We start from the raw sequence: 21,417 nt of genomic DNA, 5'->3' as shown, positions 1-21,417 counted from the left end.
TTATACTGCAAGAGAATAGCAAAAAACCTTATGTTGCAATTTTTGGTCATGTGGTAACTTTACTTTTTATAGTGGCGCAATACCATGATACAGAAGCATTATACTCCACTATCCGTCGATTTCGAAGGATTTGATTCTGTTCATTCTGTGCAGCAATAAGCGTTATTGGTCTGTTTATAGTGCCATAAAGCTAGCTCACTTTAAACACTCTCATCTCCGTTTCCCTGTTTGAACTATAGACCTTTGTTTGCCGCCCTCTGCCTTTCCTTTTGACGGTTGGACTCCTCGCGCAAGTATTTGATTCTGTTCATTCTGTGCAGCAATAAGCGTTATTGGTCTGTTTATAGTGCCATAAAGCTAGCTCACTTTAAACACTCTCATCTCCGTTTCCCTGTTTCAACTATAGACCTTTGTTTGCCGCCCTCTGCCTTTCCTTTTGACGGGTATCCGTCAAGAACGCCTTTTCGTCGTGGTCCAGGCTGGTTAATATCAACGTTCAAAGGATGAAATCCATTTGCTAATTCTTGTCTCCAGGGACTTCTACGGGCAATGTTTCTTATGACAGGTAGCTATGAAGAAGTCGATGAATTCCGCCACAGTTACCAGACTCGTTCCAGCCAATAGCCCCATTGAACCACCAATGTCACCTACAAATATAACATATTAACCAAAGCTCACAAACCAGCACAGAGTAAAATAATCTGTAAAAATTACACTTGTGTATAAAAGATAGAACAGCATAATCTGATAATGTTGCATTTTTATATTTTGCGCAACAGCTAAGTTCATAACTGGAGAAGGGAATGAGGTATGACGTTCTTTTGTGTGCGAATTCTCCTTAAAATAAACATATATAAACCTCCTAAGGGCAGCTTCATTGGAGCTCTAACACAGACGTTATAAATCTTTATTATTTTTATAAAGTTCTTCTTTTGTGTGATTTGTGCAATTTGCAACGGATAACGCAACAAACATTTTAATTTCTTGAGCGATTCCATTGCATGTGGGGACAGTGGGGTTTCAACCAAAACTTATGTAAAAAAACGACAACTTTAAAACCGATTTATGCATAATTTGCATAATTGTGTCGTCATCTCATTATAAAGCCCCATGCCCAATGCCCCACAATGCTCTCCGAGGAGGACATACACTACTATACGGACCTGCTGCTGTTTTGTAACTATAATTAACATGATTAATATTAACAGAGATTTGAAGCATGATTCATGGTCCGACATTCAAGGCTTTGCAATGATTTCCATGCGATCCTGTAGATTTCACTCCGCTGTAATAATTCTTTGGGTCGGGACAGGCCCGGGTCCGACGGAGTCATGGGTCTAGCCGTGATCACGGGGTTTTGACAGAATAGCGACGATATAATAGCTAAAATGTGTTGGCCTTGGAGGTTGGTGGGTGGGTAGTTCAGTTGGTATCGATTTTTGTTGCTATAATTTCAAACTGAAAAAAGGTACGAAAAATATGCGGGGGGGGTGAAATCATCATAAATTCTCGAAAAGTGACCAATCTTGATAAATTATCTTTTTCCGACCTACAGTATATTTTAAAAATGTAATGGAGGAGGCTTGGTCGGTAAGGGTCAAAAGTATTTTTTAAATAACTTACCTAGCAAACTTTCAAATGAGTATGCCAGAGCTTCTTTAACTTTTTCATAATGGAGTGTATCGAAAAAGATATTCACTTCAAGATAATTCTCTCTGAAGACAAAAAGAGCAGATGAAACGACGTTTTTATTATTATTTACATCTTTATAGAGGGTAGTCCAGATCAGTGAATAAAGCACTGCTTTCCACTGGGGCCCTCTTTGCATATTAAACATGTTAAAATACACAGAAATAGAAAGTTATGAAAATACAAATATTGAAAAATAAAACTTAACGGATTAATTAGTGATACAATGTACACCTTGTCATGGGATTACCCTTTGAAGATACCGGACAATTAACCCAGCAACGGTACGATAGAAACAGACATCGGTATCAGCGGGCCTTTGATAGCGTTACAGGATCAAATCATATGTCATCACTTGGACCGCATATGAATTGTTAGGTAGAAGAAAAAATGAAATCCGACTTAATAGCTTAAAAATATGATTTCAATCGGCGCAATTAGTCTACCTGAAATTTTCTTTTGACGAATTTAATTGTGTCATGAATTCGTCTAAAATATGCCCGCCAGGTATGTATGCCATGGATATTTTCTCGTCGTAAAATCTTGCCTTACATGGAGACGGGCAATCACAGTCATGTCTTAGATGTTGTTCTTCAAATGTTTCTGCAGAAAAAAAAAATAAATTTACGTAAATATAAATGACAATGATATGTTGTCTGTACTCAGTCGATAAAATACGCAAGTGGGACCCCATAAACACAGGAAAGTGTTGTATGATCCATTTTGTTTGTAAGAAATCATTATATTTAATAAAGCTACAGAGAGGTGTGAAAATTTGACTTAATTCAAACGCGAGGGTCATACGTCCATTGAAATGTGTGTGTGATACTTTCCGTATAAAAAATGACATTGCGATTTCACATTTTGGACACCAACGTCATATAAAACGCACGAGTAACGTTGAAACATGCTGATATTTACGACATATCGATTTTCACCACGAAAAAGTCTCATTTTGAAAGTAATGTCATGAGACATGGATGTAGTGGTCCTTAATCTACCAAAATATATGGCAACTATAATATTTGGAAAACACAAAAATACAATATAATTTTTAGCAGCATGTTAATCTTGCTTTGTAGTCAAAATCAAAAGCATGCTGTATTGAATTAGGCAGAGGATTACATTTTCAATCGCGTCGCCCTCTAGTGACCAGATCAGATGTTAGTCTTTGTTAATTTGCATCATTTTGACCCTTTGATGTCAGACAGAGCATGTTGAGCATCCATTGTCATAATAATCTTTATCATTTGGTATGGTCTGCATAACATAAAGAGATTTGAATTGACACATTTAGGAAGACCATTTATGAAAATAACGAACAGCAAGAAGTGAAGGACCCATATATTGATCCTTGGGGAACTCCAAAGGACTCCCATATATTGATCCTTGGGGAACTCCAAAGGACTCACGAAGTCAGCTGGAGTAAGCATCACTGATTACAACTCTTTGCAGTCTGCCATGTAATCATTAAAACACTGCAAAAGGGGCCACTTAAGCCTGTACTCGAGCTTGAAATGATCTACAGAATCAAAAGCTTTTGACAAATTATAAGTACACAACATCAGTGTCCGCTCCTGTCATAGTTGCTACCGAAATGATGAATAAAATTGACAAGTTGTGTTGTGCAAGAGTGAGGAGGTATAAAACCAATGGAATTTATAGGCAAGTAAAAGGAAGGATTTTGTTATGACTATAACGCTCGATTTCTTAAGACAACTGAGGCCGAGGAGTGAGATGTCCCCACCCCTGGATTGACGCCCCACCCCTGGATTGACGCCCATGTTGAGCCATGCTGGGTGCAGAGAAACCAACATATGTTCCTTCGACACTTCTTTGCAGCAGAAAATTAGTTCTAGGATCTAATCGGGTTGTATTCCAAACTGTGATAAGGAAAGGAAAATAACCGGGAAAATAACAAAAAGGCAAAAGCATATAGCTCACCCAAAATTGGAAATACGTTACTACACTACTCATTGAATAGAGGTTGTGCATGAAATTATTGAGTGGCTCCAAACAAATAATTTGAACCGGTGTCCTTCACCGTAATCATGGCACAGTGCAGTCCATTCAATCAAATCAGCCTATTTGATCGTAGTGCAGTTGTTATGTGTGTGAGACGAACTGTCGCGTTAGATTGCAATCATACTTTTGTACGGTATGATCAAGGGGGTGACACTAAATTCACGGTTGTTCTATTAGCAACGCAAAACCTATGAAAAATTCCGCTGGTTTACTAGCTAGAAAGTGAGGCCAGCTATCGATCCGTTATGCTAGTTATGAATAATTCATGTTCGACCCCTTGGATCATGTTAATTGATATTGGCAAATAACAACGTTGTTAGTTTTGCGAACTTTGCCTGTTCAATGAGAGTATAGCGCGCCCCCAATACATCTGGGCACAAACCAGGTGAAAACGATCCAGTTTAATGAAATGGCGGGCGGATATTCCCATCAGGCACCAGTGATATGTTTTTTCAAAGAAAGTCTACTAATTTGATATGAAATGACATTTTGCAATAGCAAAGTCAAAATTAGGACTTGAGGTCAATAATATGAAGGAAATACGTGACAGAGGCAAGGTGTGAAACACAAGTAGTATTTGAAGTTAAAATAACCTTTGATACCCGACCTGACCTTCCATAGCTTTCCATCATGGCGCCTTATTCGTCTTTATGTATTTCTATATGCTCTCAAGTAAAATAAAATACCAAACTGCACTAAGCAGACAGAATGTTACTTGGCTCCCAGCATGTATTATTGATTTTATACGGAGGTAAAGAAATACACAGTTGCCTGCAAGCCGTGCACCATACTCCAAATACTTCGGTAAATTTGAATAATGGTCACATGTTAACATATCATGTGTTCGGGAAATCACGTGGCAACATTTTAAGATTTCAGACTTGTTTACTAGTTAAATTGTCATTTGTACTATTGATTATTTATCTTTGTTAATTAATATATCTTTTAAATGCTGATAAATCGTGGTTGGCTGCCCATATTATATGTTAAATTCAATGTTTTATGAATATAATTCTACCACGCAGAGGGGGTCACACAGCATAATTTCACACTACATGATTTAGCTAAATTTGGAGCTCTGCACTTCAAATTCACGTCAATTTCAAAGTTTATACACTTAATATATTTAATATAATACATATTTTTTTTGTTATAACAAACTGGAACACGAAATATACTAGCTTATTACCTATACAGAAAGGGGATTTATACACATTCACTCAGCAATTTGACATGCCTGGCGCATCGAGACATTCTCTGTCTGGATAACATGACTGTCGCCCTCAATACGTCTGGGCGCAAATTTAAATAACAATACGCTATTTACATATGAATGCGGCTTCATGCTCATTTCTAGCGCCGCTTCCAGGCCTATTCCGTGGTATGATACGTTATAAGCACAAGCTCTATTCAGAGATCACCAATAATTCTATGAATACTAACCTTCTGCAGGGTATAGACACGTTCGTATTTCTCGACTAGAGCAGAGTGTATCATTGCCTATAAGAAATAATTATGTTATTTTTGATCAATTGTCAAAATATTAGTTGATTAAAAACAAAAGGAATAAAACTCCTGTTCATTATTATACACGGGCAATTTTTCTGGTAATCATAAGAAGTGATAAATGAATTTGTGATGAAGAATGGCCAATTCCAGATAAATATCCAAATTGTCCGGAAGACACGAAAATAGTAACAGTTTCCTCAAATTTTTGAATTTGTTCTTGGTTTTAGATAAAGCTTAAAATGTCCAAAATTTTGGTCGATTTAAATTTTTTTTTTAATGTTGATCCTTTTTACCCATATTTTTAAAAAGAAGAAAACTTCTAAAAGTTGAGAAAACAGTTACAAGTTTTGTATCTGTAGAACACATACGAGGCTCATTCAAAACGTTCTACCTCCACCCTTATATCTCAGATTATGTAAATAACAACCCTCTCATACTTTCCATGATGATAAGCTATGATCTGAATGAGAAAATCTTGTTTTAATATCATCCCCCCTTGGTTTTACGCGAAGTAAAAATGAACCCGCGGAAACAGAAACAATATTATGACACATATCCACAAAGAACACATAAATGGACAAGATTGAAGTTACCATAAAATACAGGGTGAGTCAAAAAAGTGCAATAGAGCAAAGAATCGATATTTATGTAAGAACCACGTTAAACTTTCCAATTATTGAAAGTTTCTATAAATGCCACACTCAATAGTCACCTGTTGTGAAAAAATGAAGTCAATCACATCTACCGTTTACTTTTTATGAGACCTTTTGCTACGATACCCAATTTCACACAATGCACGATAAAGGCACCAGCTCTGAAACTGACTTTAACTTAAATAAGGTTGATTTTTGCGTTATTTTAATTTCTTTTTTCTGTTCAAACCAACTTCCTAACTTTACTTTAAGTCTTTCATACCTCACTCGACTCCAACTCCATTTTTTTAAATCCCAATATGTCCAACTTACTGGATATTTCAAAATTCACTCCACTTCAATTTGCGCGCATTTCATTTCGACATTTGAAAAAATCCGCCTACAAAACGGTAAATGCTAATTCCTTGGTTTTTACACACAAGGTCACTAATGGATATATCATTTATAAAATGTTTTAAAATCTAAAAGGTTCAAATCGGTTCTTAAATAAAAATGGATTCTTATCTCTATTGCACTTTTTTTTACTCACCCTATTGGTCCCTTCAGATTGCTTAAATTGAAGCTGGCATAAGGGAAAAAAAAGATTATGTAAAATGATAATAAAATCAGCACTACTCCAACAAAAACTATTGTTTTCTAATTGAATCAAAAATTTCCCACTTTGAGTGATCCTGGGTGCAAGGTCATATCTTCCATAGGGGTGCATGGATTTAAATTGAATCCCCAAACGTATGCTGCAAACAGCAGCTCAAAACGTGACGAAAGGCGTAAAATGTCGCCCATTACACGATTTCGCCATGGGAGCCTTGAACTGAAAATAAGCATCAAAAGAAGAATTACGTATTATTTATTACGTTCAATTTCCATATCATGTATATGGCGGAACCATGCAATGGGCGAATACAAGATGAAAAGAAAAGAAAAGAAAAGAAAAGAAAAGAAAAGAAAAGAAAAGAAAAGAAAAGAAAAGAAAAGAAAAGAAAAGAAAAGAAAAGAAAAGAAAAGAAAAGAAAAGAAAAGAAAAGAAAAGAAAAGAAAAGAAAAAAGAAAAGAAAAGAAAAGAAAAGAAAAGAAAGAAAAGAAAAGAAAAGAAAAGAAAAGAAAAGAAAAGAAAAGAAAAGAAAAGAAAAGAAAAGAAAAGAAAAGAAAAGAAAAGAAAAGAAAAGAAAAGAAAAGAAAAGAAAAGAAAAGAAAAGAAAAGAAAAGAAAAGAAAAGAAAAGAAAAGAAAAGAAAAGAAAAGAAAAGAAAAGAAAAGAAAAGAAAAGAAAAGAAAAATTAATTTGCATAATTAATAGATAAATACCATGGTTACCTTACCTGGATATCGATAATCACGACACTTGCATCTGTTAACCACATACTTCATTTTGCACTCGTAATAACAAATTGGCACGGTGTAAAACTTGGAGTACATTGTACCATCTTTTGGTGACTTACAACCCTTCACATTTGTGTGCTGAAATGTAACAATAATTTGTTTCTCCTAATTGCTATCGTCTTCATTTTTAATTCTAAACTCATTTGAGAATGTGGTTATCTTTAGTTCCTTTCCAAATATTAAATTTTGATATATATATTGCCCATTACATAGCCCATTATAATTTTGTATAATGTGGATCTTGGTACAGTCCTTATGTGAATGTTAGACAGTGTACTTCGGTTATATTGATAAATTCGCTTTTATAAATACGCACGTGACTCGTGGGCACGGCATACCAAGACCAGAAAGCGTGACCAAAACCTCATGCATTGACCACTATACTATACAGAAAAAGATAGGAACTCTGCAGATAAATATCATCAAATTTTAGTATTGATTGAATAGTTGAATTGTTTGCAATTAACAAAGAACTTTAATTGCAATTATTTTTTATCTTTTAACATTTTTGTATTAGAAATTGGTAAGAGTTATATATTGTTGGTGTTTTCTTTCTGTTATGTCTGTTAATATTAAGGATGTATGTGTTAAGTGCTCAAAATTGTAAAACAATGTCACAAGGATATATCATGTAAAATTTGTAACGGTTACGTTCATAAAAAATGTACCTTATTAAAGCCTAAACAATTAAAATGTCTAAATCCAAAGGATTGGATCTGCTCGAAATGCATTGAACCCATTGATAATAGCGATAATTCTGATATCGAAGCAGAAGCTGACAACTTAAACCAAGCATACCACGTTAATTTAACAGATACAGACCTAGAAAAATATAATGACATGGTATTTAATCCATTAACATTTGATTGTAATTCGAGCAAGATCTATAGTGATGTAGTAAATACTGTAAACGACGATATACACGATTGTTCATATCTTACCCCTACACAGTTCTGTTCAGATCCGAAAGCAAGTAGTGGAAACTTTAACATGTTAAATGTTAATATTCGAAGCTTATCCAAAAATTTCGCTAAATTTAAACAATGTATTAATACGCTAGATCAAGATTTCGATGTTATTGGTATTTCCGAAACACATTTGAAAGACACACCTCCGAATATGTATAATCTTCCTGGCTACAATTTAGAATATATGAACAGGATTGGACGAGGTAAAGGAGGCGTGTGCCTTTATATCTCTGATAAAGTTAAGTATAAACTTAGGCCAGACCTTTGTCATGCCCACTCTAATTATGAGTCGTGTTTTATAGAAATTGAATGTAATTCTTCTAAAAATGCTGTAGTCGGTGTGTTATACAGGGCTCACAATTCAATAAATGACTTTATGACGGATTTTGACCCTCTTTTAAAAAAATTAACATCAGACAGAAAACAGATATATATAATGGGTGATTTCAACATTGATTTACTAAAGGTAGATAGTCACAGACCCACTCATGATTATCTTGAACTTCTTTACTCATGTTCATTGACGCCTACAATTTATAAACCAACTAGAATTACGCCAACATCAGCTACAATTATTGACAATATTCTGACAACCAATGAAAATATAATCAAATCGACAATTTTGATTACAGACATAAGTGACCATTTTCCAACTACTTTGTCAACCAATCTTGAAATACATAAACGAAATGAAAAAACGAATAAGGCAACTTACAAAAGAATTCATAGTGATGTTAATGTATCTAAGTTTAAAAAACGACTGTCAGAGGTTAAATGGGACGAAACTCTTGACAATAATAATGCAAATGATGATTATAATACATTTATTGATACTTTTAATACTTTATATGATGATTGTATCCCATTAAAAAATGCACGGGTAATAGAAGAAAAGAACCAATAGCACCATGGATCACCAAAGGTTTACTTAAGAGTATTAATAAAAAGAATTTATTGTATAAACAATATATTAAATCACCTAATGCTAGAAATTGTCAATTATTTAAGACATATAAAAAATAAGTTACAAATGCTTCTTCGAAAATCGAAACGAAAATATTTTTTCTCTAAGTTTGAGCATGCTAAATGCAATATGAAACAAACATGGAAAACAATCAATGATGTTATTGGACGAAGCAAAAAACAATCGACTCAAAGTAAATTTAAAGATGAAGGTGGCAATACTATCAACAATCCTCAAGATATCTCAAATAAATTTAATGATTTTTTTGTAAATATAGGTCCTAATCTTGCTTCAACCATTCAACACAAAGGGAAACATTATTTTGATTATCTAAACGATACCATATCTGGGAGTATGTACCTGAAACCAATTGTTGAACTTGATATAATCAAAATTATAGATAAGTTAAAGTTAAATAAGAGTGGTGGTCACGACAATATTGGCAATCTAATCATAAAAAAAGTAAGTCGAGAAATTGCCAAACCTCTTAATATGATATTTAATTTATCTATTTCTACCGGAATTGTTCCAGATAAAATGAAAGTAGCTAAGGTCATACCACTTTTCAAAAAACAAGATGTTGAAGTTTTCTCAAATTATCGTCCCGTTTCTCTCCTACCATGTTTTTCCAAAATTCTTGAAAGATTAGTTTTTAACAGATGTATGGATTATATTGATACTCAAGGAATCCTTAACACTAAACAATTTGGTTTTAGACCAAAGCACTCAACCTCTATGGCTATTGAACAAATGGTAGATAAAATAAATTTCGCGGTTGAGAGAAACGAGACGACTGTTGGAATATTTTTGGACTTGTCTAAGGCATTTGATACAATTGATCACAATATTCTCCTTCACAAACTAGAACACTATGGCCTTCGTGGCATTGTCTTAGACTGGTTCAGAAGTTATTTAAGTAACAGGAAACAATATGTATCTTATAATTGCCATTCATCAGAATTGAAAAATGTAATTTGCGGAGTTCCGCAAGGATCTATTCTCGGCCCTCTTTTATTTATACTATATATAAATGATATAACTAATACATCTAATATACTTGATTTCATCCTCTTTGCAGATGATACAACAATTTTATATTCACATGAAAACATAGAAAAGCAAGTCAATCTTATAAACAAAGAACTAGAGGAAGTGAGCAATTGGTTCAGAGCAAATAAATTGTCTGTTAATGCCAGTAAAACAAATTACATGATACTAGGAACGCCAAATATGACACAAATTAATGATCTGAGAATCATACTTAACTACACTACCTTAGAAAGAGTACAACAAACCAAGTTTCTTGGTGTGTTAATAGATGAATATCTCACTTGGAAAAGCCACATAGATTGTATTTCAAAAACAGTGTCAAGAAATGTTGGTGTCATGACCAAACTAAAACATTATGTACCAGAACGTATTTTACATACCCTTTATTGTACTTTGATAATGCCCTATCTTAATTATGGAATACTTGTATGGGGGATACCTGTAAAACTTACTTAAGTAAATTAATGAAACTCCAAAAGTGGGCTATAAGAACGATAGCAAACAGTCACTACAGAGAACATACAGGACCGTTGTTTGCAAACTATAACATCTTAACTATCGAAGATATGTACACACTAGATTTGGGTACATTCATGTACAAGTATTCTATTAATGAACTCCCTCTTATATTTAATAATTATTTTTCCAAACGCTCTGATGTACATAACTACAAGACAAGACATGTAAACGACTTAAATTTGACTAAAACAAAAAAGTTTTTTCTGATCACGCAATTCGTACTAAAGGCCCCATCCTTTAGAATTCACTAGGTATTTATGTAAAAAACTCCAGATCTATTAAACATTTCCGTTATCAATTAAAAGAAATGTTAATCTCAAAATATACTTAATATATTATCTTTAAGCACCGTCCTTGTCTTGTCTTTTGGTTAGTGATTCCTTTTTATGTGATGTTTGATTGATTTTTTTGTATAAATGTTATTTGTAACTTTATAATTTCTAGGGGGAGGCGATATATCTGGCCTTATTGGCCTTCCAGCCTCTTCCTCCATAATGTGTTGTTTTCTGTAAATTTTTAATTTGATTGTTTTTTGTGAATGTCAGTTTTTATGGAAATAAAATGAATGAATGAATGAATGAATAGGAAAATTATTACACATGAGGGAATTCCGAATTTGTAAAGGTTATCAAAAACAATATTTTGAAAGTATTTGACGACGGAAAAAAATATTCAACGACGGAAATGTTTACAGTATAATCACAGAGTTGAACAAAATAGACTGCTGCACAGTAGTCTCATGTTGTTCCGCCTTTGCATTCAAACGTATTGGAAGACCACCCGCTATGTAGAAGGTCACTCCGAGACTTACGGTATACAAGCTATATGGCAGCGCGGGGGTGGTCACGTGCGTATTTATAAATCGCATTTACAAATATAACCGAAGTACACTGTTAGAAGGATTTAAGTTTCGACTAACCTCATTCAATTTTACACCGACAGAGGTTTCAAAGCCAGGAGATACTGAAAATCCATACTGTTTTACTAGCGGTCGAACACCTTGTGGATGGATGTGAATCTAATGAATAGAAAGACATGGATTGCGTCGAACCATTAACAATTTTCTGACCCATTTCGATATAAAATATAAAATGGGTTAATAAGAACGAGTTAAATGAGAAATGTCCTCATTAAAGTCTAAAACATGCTTCGCTTGAACAACCCATTTTATTCAGTTGCATTATTTTGGGTGGGTGGGTGGATGTGGGAGAGGGGGGGTATATGGATACTGGTTTCTTATATTTGGGACCCTATTCGTAACGCTGGTACACATAAAAACCTATAACTATAAGCATTCTTCGACACATGCCATTTATGCCCAGTGGCATTTCCAATCCGTTGCTATAAACTACGCTTTCAGAGGTTGCATCAGCACGCACGCTAACACTTCTAAGCGTTCCTGAAGTCGAGAACCCTAATTCCTTATGATTATTTTAAGAACCTCTCAAAAAACGAGAAGTTTCTTTCAAACCATTAAGTGCCCTTTGGCACCTCTTAGCCCATAACTATAGCCTAACTCTATTTTTGTTTAAGCTATTTGGGATGCGTACCTTAATACCAGCTGCGATATCGTCTCGATAAACATATTCATGTTGTTCAATATTCAACCGCAAACGCAGCCCGTTCTGGTTACCAACATGGTTTACAACCAGTGCATCTGAAAGATTTCCAGGATCATTAAACGTGTAACACACACCCCAATCGGTTATTACTTGTGTAAAATTGTCAACTCCACACGGCTTTGATATTCTCCATGAGCAGTTTACGAGCATGTCTTTTATTTGGTGAGCACCGGTCAAAACAGTGTCCACAACATCATACCCAGTTTCATTTATTATATTTTCTACGTAATCACCTGTACATATAACAAAAAAACATTTGAAAACAAAATATAAGAAATTATTACACATTTGTTATAATTTCGAAAGGAAGATTATACCAGTATGGTTGAAACTCACCAATTTTGTTATAAAGATACCGAAGAGGACGCCTCAAATAGCAAGTTTCCTTCATTTTATTCGTGAGTTTATTTCATTAGCGCGCCTCAAAATGAAAAGAGGACAATAACTGATTTGGTTTAAAAAAATATAAATTTGTCAGACATTTTACAATAAGAAATATTGCTTTAAGGCTCTCTATTACAAGGTCATTGATGTTTTAATAAAAGTGTGATAGCATGGTTAGCGCATTTTATTTTCAAGGTCAAGGGAAGTCTTCATTGCGAAGACTAATGTACACTTTGACAGACATCCTGTAGAATATGAAATGTGGTCAATATTTATGATATGAATCATGAGGTATTCCCCAGCATATTGATCATTGAAATACATGTGATGTGACAGCACTATAATAAGGCTTTAATGCAAAGCATTATCTAGGAAATACCTAAAAAGTTCTTTGTAGTTGCTACAACCTTCGGGGTTACTGTACTTTTTGTATTGATGCTTTAATGCAAGGGTCAAGATTTTGCTTTTCAATATTGCGTCCATTTAGAGTTGGGTAACTTGTGATGACATTGAAGTGAAATTATATTATTAAAAATCAGATGTGGTAGTTAATGCAACGCAGCGAAACGAGCTTGAGTCTGATGCATTGGAATTAATAAAATGGACAGAATACGAATCGTTTATATATAAGACATTCAAGATTCACAAAAGTTTGAAATAATTTTCTTCAACTGTTTCATTTCTGCACCCAACCCCTCCCCCACCAACAATTTGCATGATGCAGTCATGTCTACAGTAGAATTCATCTCGACCTTTGCAGGACTAAAACCCCATTATTAAACCAAGATAACACTCATTGAAACAGCTCAACTGATTAAATCGGATCTTCTCTGGTTGTGCACATGTGTCTGTTTTACATGTGCGATATCGCAATAAAGCTGGTATTATAGCTTCAGTTGGGTAACCGATTATAAAGGAAACGCAAGGAAACAATGGTATGTAGACCTTTGTTCACGAAATGAGACAATGGCCTGCTTTTTGTTAACCAGCATTCTTGAAAATGAGCAACATAATGATTGTTGACTTAACACGGTTTGGAAATAATTTCTTCATATTTTTGGTGTTATCTGTCGTTTACATATCCTTCCTAAAACACAAAAGTGCGACCCTCTCCAAACACCTAAATTAGCTAAAAATTATATTTTCTAGAATTTCATAGAATAGTTTAAATGTAGCTTGTACCGTTTTTTTGTGGCATCCTTCAGAACGGAGCGGTCCGTTACCAATATAGCTCAATATTTTCGGTCAAATCTCCATTCAATTAACACGGGGAGTTGGCTAGCTATGAGCTAGCTATATGCTTTGCCCTCACTCATATTCTACGAAAGTGCGACCCCTTCTGAACATCTAACCTAGCTGTAATGTTAGGTCATGTTAGAGAAATATATTTGCTAGAAGTTTGGAGAATAGTTTAAATATTGGCCGGTTATTTTTCACATAGTGATGTTAACTAGGCAAATGCAATATACTTCTAATATACACTATTGGTAAAGGTCGCGCGTCAATGGTGAGAGCACTGTGTATTGTGTATAGGAAAACGGACAGTAACTGTAGTATGGTTACCTGGGGCGCATATTATGGCGTAGATGGTTGGTCGACTGTTCGGGCAGCTTAATTCTTAATTTCTTTCTGGTTAGGGTAAGGGTTAAGGTTTAGGTTTGTGGGTTAGGGTTAGTGTTTGTGTTTATGGTTATGGTATGGTTATGGTTAGGTTTTCTGTATTGTGGTTGCATATAAAAAAAAGTGTCCAAGTAGACGGGCCACTGTCCGTGCGTTCGGGCGTAAGCACAATCATTAATCTACTCATGTTATTTGGATATTTATAAATATTAATGCGCTTATTTGCATGTTTTTGAAAGTGCCTGAAATTCAACTTCTAAATTGATAGTGTGATAGAGTAGGATCATAATCACAAGATGACTCGACTCATAATATGCAAGCAAAAGGTAAACATGTTTTCTTTCAATATTTCAACCAAACAAATCCCTTCCCTAATTTCATGTCTTTATATACCTTAATGAAAAGCTAACTGAAAAAGTCTTTAATTCTTTAAATGAGTACTGTGATTTTTTTACCTTGGTCCGGAGGTGTTGGACTGTAGAGTATACGGAGTGATTCTATAAATCTGTTTTCTACTGCTGACTTTCGGAACTGATTGTAGTTGCATATAGTCACCGCTGGAAATGTTAGGTTATCAGCATAGGACATCTTGACGTGACTCGTTACAGGGAAGCGAAAATATTTATCGACACCATTGAAGATATTGAACCATAGGAAGGAGTTAAGCCCAACTACGAGTAGTATCCAAATCAATCTGTGTGAGAAATATACATATACTCGTAAATATCCACTAGTAAATTTAGTAACGTTTTCATTATGGAATGTTCAGTGGCGGCGGCGGAAGCATTGAAAATTAGGGGATCGAACACGTTTTGTGCTATATAGTTCTGCTTGGACATTTGCCTGCGAATCGCACCAAAAGAAGTCAATTTTAGACTGTTTTAGCCCAAACATGAAGGTAAATTAGCTATTTGATGGACCAAAGTTGCAGTTTTACTCTATTTGGACAAAAAACAGCTCAAAACACTGTTTTTCGGCTAAACAGGAAGGGGACGGCCCCCATGAAAAAATAGGGGGCGTTGCCTCCCGGTTCCGCCGCCTATGGGAATATTTATTTATTTGTTAGAGAATTCAACTTACTGTAAGACTGAGAAACTGTTATCATCCATAAATTTCTCGCGTAAATTTGTTTTTATGCCGCTCTAATTAAGCTCAAACTTTAATAAAATTCCCTTTAAAAGGAAAGCCAGCCTCAATGTAGAAGAGGTCTTGTAATTAGTTTTGGTCAATGTGAAAGGCATTTTAGGATCACGCTTACATCTACATGACAGTCCACCAAACCATCAACGATAAGACATGCACACTGAAACAGCAGAAAACATTAATTCCTAATCTCATGTCAACTCTTTTAATTCATTACATGTACTCCAAATTGTTCTGGTCTGTTTGTTTTGTTGTTGTTGTTGTTGTTGTTGTTGTCGTTGGGTTTTTTGTCTTTTCAGCTTTTTACCCACGATATCTCAATTTCCAATTTTGTAATACCAGAACTTACGAACTCAATATCTTCGCTTAGGAATGTCCGATTTCACTGCTTTCGATATATACACTGCCGGTTTGAGTTAACTTACATGTACATTTTATTTTAAAATAACTTAATTAATTCGCAATGTATAGTTTAAGCCTACTATATTATAATAGATAGTGGCCAGCACATTTATAAAGGACTGGTTACTCACTACAATCTTCACTCTTAAACTGTGTTTTTCTGAATGTGCTGATCATGTTGATTGCTAGTCGGAAACTCCTGCGAAGCTATGGACATGGCATCTTACATACTCCATTCTATAACAGTCTGCCTAGTGTCTTGTGTGTTTTCTCTTCAATCATTTTGTTGAATGTAATTTTATGAATCAAATAGTTATGTGTCATTTTATTTATAATAAAGAAGTTATTAAATTAATAAAGTAAGACAATTTATTTATCTATAAGTGCATGTCAAATGGGGTACATTGTTCAATACTATATGCATAAATTATGCCCATATTATAGCTAGGCCCTAAAAACTTTATTTTGCATCGGATTTTTCCCGTTGAAAAGACAAAACTGATGTTTATGATAGCAACCATTTCATCAATAACATTTTGAGTCATTTTTATCCATAAAACGACACAGGATATGATAGATAACTACTTTCACATCAATATGGTCCATATGATCACAGATTGTTGAGAATCTGTGATATGATCCGGGGATATGATGAAGATTTTGATTCTATAGATCTGTTATCAACATGATATCACGCTGTTCAGTGGTCAAGGAGTAAGGACCCCGGTCAAGGACACTGATATGACATCATAGGTGATGTCAGATTTTCTTCTGCTGACCATATGATGCTATATATATTAACTATTATTGTTACATTTAGGCCTTTAAACTTTTAAAGTCATAATTAATTAGTTCAAACATAACTTTGGTAATACTCACTCGTTTTCGTTCGTTGAAACGGCAAAACATACTTACTTTTCCTAACAAATCGAATTAAAATATTTAAAAAAATTTAACCACAAAAAGTAAAAAAAAATCATTCCAATACCACTAAAATATAATCTCTTGAGTAAACTGACCCCAAACCTGAAACAGGTACCAGCCCCGAATGGGCTGGCGAAAAGGCAACTAAGTTCCACCTGCTAAGTGCCCTCATTTGTCAATGCTGCTTGTCAATTAGCAGTTAGTTGCTTCATAATTCTTTTCTTGACTCTAGTTCCTGATTCATGTGCAGAAATACCACCACAAAAGGGTTTGAAATTGAATCATTTTTTGAATAAGCGCGTCAACTTACCTTCTTTTCCAGTTGTGGTTCGAATTCGTTACATATCGTGCACCATGAAATGTCGTAGTTTCACCGAACTGTTCAAGACGGAGCTTGAAAGATTTGTTTTCCACGATTCTCGCAGTTTTGTTTCTATTCCCATCAGACGCCACGGGTTCCATATTCAGTTCATGATTTGAATTTGCCCGTGATTCGCTTTTCCACAGAGCCATTATTTAAATGCAGCACGACCGCCGACACCCGTGCTTATTGTTCGTGGTAATATAACGAAATAAACGGGAAAACACATCACCCTCAGGAATATTAAGCAGCAATGAAAATAATATTACATTTGTAATACAAAAAGATACAAAAACATTCGGCCTTGTTCATTAACTTGCAATGTGCAATGATTGCACAATGTAGCAGAACTGTCTCACAACTTTACGGAATTTTATCAATAAAATAACTGATTTTATTTATCTTCATGGGTTAAGTGCTCAGATAGAGACATTTTCACGTATTTTTTGTGGGCGGATTCGCCTTAGAAGTGATATAATAATCGGATTAACTACCATAGCATTAGATGAATGCAATTTTTTAATATATTGCCCTGCACTACAAAAGGCCGGTCGAGTGCAGATCCGTCGGAACACGCTTTTCAAAACGGAATAAATACTAACCTCATCGTGACAGACACGCACTCATCACCTGTGTCTGTCTGCAATCATAGATTGAATCAAAGAGCTTTTATAAACATAGAGTGACAATAGATTACGTAATGCTTTGTTCCTTTGATGCCGATTAGATTTTCCGACAGGCTATTCATAAAAGTGGTACCATTGTCTCGAACAATGGTACCATTGTTTCGAACAAAGGGGTTCCGCCATTAAATTGGTCACTGATCCGACAGCATATTAACGCTTTACACAACAGGCGAGTATCAATAAGTAACCACGCAACAGTCATGTGTGAGGTCAGTTATGTGTAAAGTGGTACCATTGTTCTCACGTATCCCAATGTGTGCTTATGCGGGTCTCTAGAGGAGGCTTTATCTGTCGATGTACACTTCTTTATCACCTACCTGACTCTAGACGCTTCATTTAAATTAATTGAATGGTCTTTGTTGCCGTTGATCGAATGATCAGAATGTATAAAGGATTCAATGCACACCATCAAAAATGAACAAACTTCACTCACAATAAATATCTAATGACAACATATACTCGTCTTATCAATGCCATGCATTTTAAATAAATATCAATGTACGTGTACCAATGTACCTTAAAACACTGAATCTATTTCACAAAATATCATAACATATCACAAATATCGGAGTAATTTTTCATAAACCTCTATATACTCCATCTAAATGATCAAATTACTACATATGTATACAATGCAATATCAATACTGATTCAATACAATTCATGCATTTTGTCAACAACCGTGTCAGGTTTTAACCATATTTGCAATAAACATTGCAACTGCACTTAATTATATGACAAAATATCACATTCGATGTATCACATGCAAACAATACTTCCAAAACGTGTCACATCAACAATGTATCACATTAAATACATGACAAAGCCCTTAAAACTGTATCACAAAGATGTATCACATTAAGCTCTACCTGTTATACAATTTGTTTATATGTTTGCACTCATGACAGTATCATTTTGATATCACATAAAACATGTCGTATGTACAATGTATCTTGTTCATATCACAGGAATGTTATGCCTTTTTTGACTAATTTTGCATTTTGCATTTTTCTCAAAAAATATGTACACACTGGTAACAAAAAATGTATATTATAGGGGCAAGGGATCCAATTACTTCACTGAAATTTCAGTGATTCAAGACAAGTGGTTCATTATATGTGTTAAGAAATGAGGTACATTCTAGCGGTCCCTCTTTTCTTATCATAAATAACGTACCGCTTGTCTTGAGTCAATGAAATTCCAGTGTAGTAACTGGATTCCTTGCCCATATAATATACATAACTTTTGTTACCAGTGTGTTTAGTTATTATTTTGTGAGAAAATGCAAAAATAGTCACAAATTTATCAAGGGGTGTAGTACCACCTTAAATATCAATCCATGTATCGTAAACACCTTGCATCTGTATAAAAACACTGCATAATAATGATAATTATCAGAATGTGGCGTACATTTCATAAAAGTTTTTTGGCACATTTTATAAACATATTTTGTATAAAAATCAGACTTTCATCAGCGACGATTGAAATAAGATGGCATGAACATGTAAATAAATTTCGCGAGACGTTTTAATAATGCCAAATGCGATTGCCGAAATTTACGTATTGAATTTTGAATCAAGAAATATTGTTTTGGTTTACGTATTATTAAAACCTTTTCTGCTTTTCGTAAATTTTCTTTCTTCGATTCAGCTTCCAATGAGATCTTATTTCTTCTCAGCTGTTGATTCCGCTCAGTTCAGCTGAGCGAGTTGAACATAAAACACGAACCCAAAATGCCAATGACCCAAAAAGTCCACTTTTTGGACCCAAAAAGTCTTATTTGCGAGCGTAGCGAACGAAAAAATAGAGGTTTTTTATGCCTTTTTGGTCCAAAAATGTCCAAATCCGCCCCCACCAGTCCAACAAGGTCCAAATTTTGAAAAAAGGTCCACTTTTTTCAAAATCAGCACCCCCCCCCAAATAAATCCTGGCTACGGGCCTGCATTCACTGGCCATCTGACTTCCTCATATGCTCACATCATCAAACCAACCAAAGGCAAATTCTATGAAGCAGCAAATTCGCCTAGACTGGTAAACTTTTATCGCATATAGAATGGTGGACTACCATGGTGCCATGTGGTACTGCGGTGCTAACAGGCAGTGTAATGCACAAGGTATCTTACCAAAGATAAGCTCAGGATTCTACCATGCTACTATCGCTACTTTGTTCGGTGTGAAGAACACCACTGCATACCACCACTATAACACGTTGTGGTCTCTGGCGCTTTTCGAGTTCTACCACCGCTGCCACCATTGTAAAATGTGGCGAGTTTGGTAGCGGTACTGGAAAATAATAAAAGAAGTTCAGACTTCCCTTTTGGATTAGTAGCGATAATATTTATTTATTTTTTCTTCTCCATAATCTGGCGAAGTTATGTAATAATTGCATTAACTACCATAGCAATAGGAGAAAACATTTTTTTAATATAGCTCGCTGTACTGGTACGTTCACGCGGTACCTCTGCATTGAACCATATAATGCTGATCACTCGCACCTGTACGATTAGTATCTTTGAAAAGACCGGTATAATTTTATTCAATCTATGATTGCAGACATACACAGGTGATGAGTGCAACCTGCTTGTAGTGCAGCGCGATATATTCAAAATTGTTTTCACCTATTGCTATGGTAGTTATTCCGATTTATTGCGTCACTTCGCCAGCGTATACAAACAGCGCACTGCATGTTTCATTGTTCTATTATGTCCGATTTGAGCGCTGACATATTGTAAAATGTTGCCAATCAATATTCATGAGAGTCCAGTTTTCAAAATTGGGTGACTTGTGTTTGGCAGGTGTGAAATACATCTGACTGGGCGTATCAATTACATAACGCATAAAGGCATTGACAACATCGAATGGCTGCCTAGTGCTGTTATGTGTTTAGTCTCACTACAAAAACAGTATTTAGAAAGTGAAGGCAAGAATGTGTTTAGAAACGTTATGTTTAGAATATGGATGTCAGATGTTTAGAAATTGAACACCATCACTGACCAATGTTCAGAAATTTGACACATGATGTTTAGCTTCTAAACGTGTTTACAAAGTGAAGGCAAAATTGTGTTTAGAAAAATGTTGAATTTCTAAACACTGTTTTTGCAGTCTATAATGATTATTACATTTATTTATCATTCTTTTCCTTTCTCTGTATATCCTTATTAAATCTTGCTAAAAACCATACTTATGTATTGCTCTCGTCATAGGGATTCAGCAAAAGTATAGTTTGACATATCTCCGATGTACATTTCTTAAGTTATAGGGGGAAAGGTCATATATCAAAATTTGGACTCCACAGGGGGTCCAAAAATGAAAATTTCTCTGATTTTGATCAAAATGGTCTCATATTGTTCCGCTCCGCTTGCAAAAGCATTTAATTAAAGGAATAGTATACAAATGTTTACTGCTCGTGAGGGATCTGGTGTGATCTATTGGTCCCCTAGGTGAACTGGAGACCGTGAGCCTACTATTTTCCCGAGACAGTCATGTCGAGGGGACCAATAGATTCCACTAGATCCCGAA

General features: G+C 34.9%; 1 protein-coding gene across 1 annotated transcript; it reads right to left on the bottom strand.

Annotated features, from left to right (window-relative positions):
• Nucleotides 1-316: 316 nt before the first annotated feature.
• On the bottom strand, nucleotides 317-15,161 carry LOC140160401 (acid-sensing ion channel 1C-like). The gene is made up of 8 exons (XM_072183637.1): nucleotides 14,838-15,161; nucleotides 12,307-12,611; nucleotides 11,676-11,774; nucleotides 7,195-7,333; nucleotides 5,158-5,214; nucleotides 2,136-2,292; nucleotides 1,624-1,715; nucleotides 317-647 (listed from the first exon to the last, which is right to left on the bottom strand). The coding sequence occupies exons 1-8, from the start codon at nucleotides 14,968-14,970 to the stop codon at nucleotides 541-543; spliced, it is 1,089 nt and encodes a 362-aa protein (XP_072039738.1). The 5' UTR covers nucleotides 14,971-15,161; the 3' UTR covers nucleotides 317-540.
• Nucleotides 15,162-21,417: the final 6,256 nt, after the last annotated feature.

Source organism: Amphiura filiformis, chromosome 9 (assembly GCF_039555335.1).
Source record: "Amphiura filiformis chromosome 9, Afil_fr2py, whole genome shotgun sequence".
NCBI lineage: Eukaryota > Metazoa > Echinodermata > Ophiuroidea > Amphilepidida > Amphiuridae > Amphiura > Amphiura filiformis.
Note: the sequence above shows the minus strand (reverse complement) of the source record. Positions and strands in the feature narration are given on the sequence as shown.

Bases quoted from the DNA above. Each gene is read 5' to 3' on its own strand.
- LOC140160401 (XM_072183637.1), bottom strand. From the start codon at position 14,970: ATGTCCTATGCTGATAACCTAACATTTCCAGCGGTGACTATATGCAAC. The intron at 12,612-14,837 runs GTAAAAAAATCA...TTATATGTACAG, and splicing joins TCCAACACCTCCGGACCAAG to GTGATTACGTAGAAAATATA. The intron at 5,215-7,194 runs GTAAGGTAACCA...TATTTCTTATAG, and splicing joins TCGTGATTATCGATATCCAG to GCAATGATACACTCTGCTCT.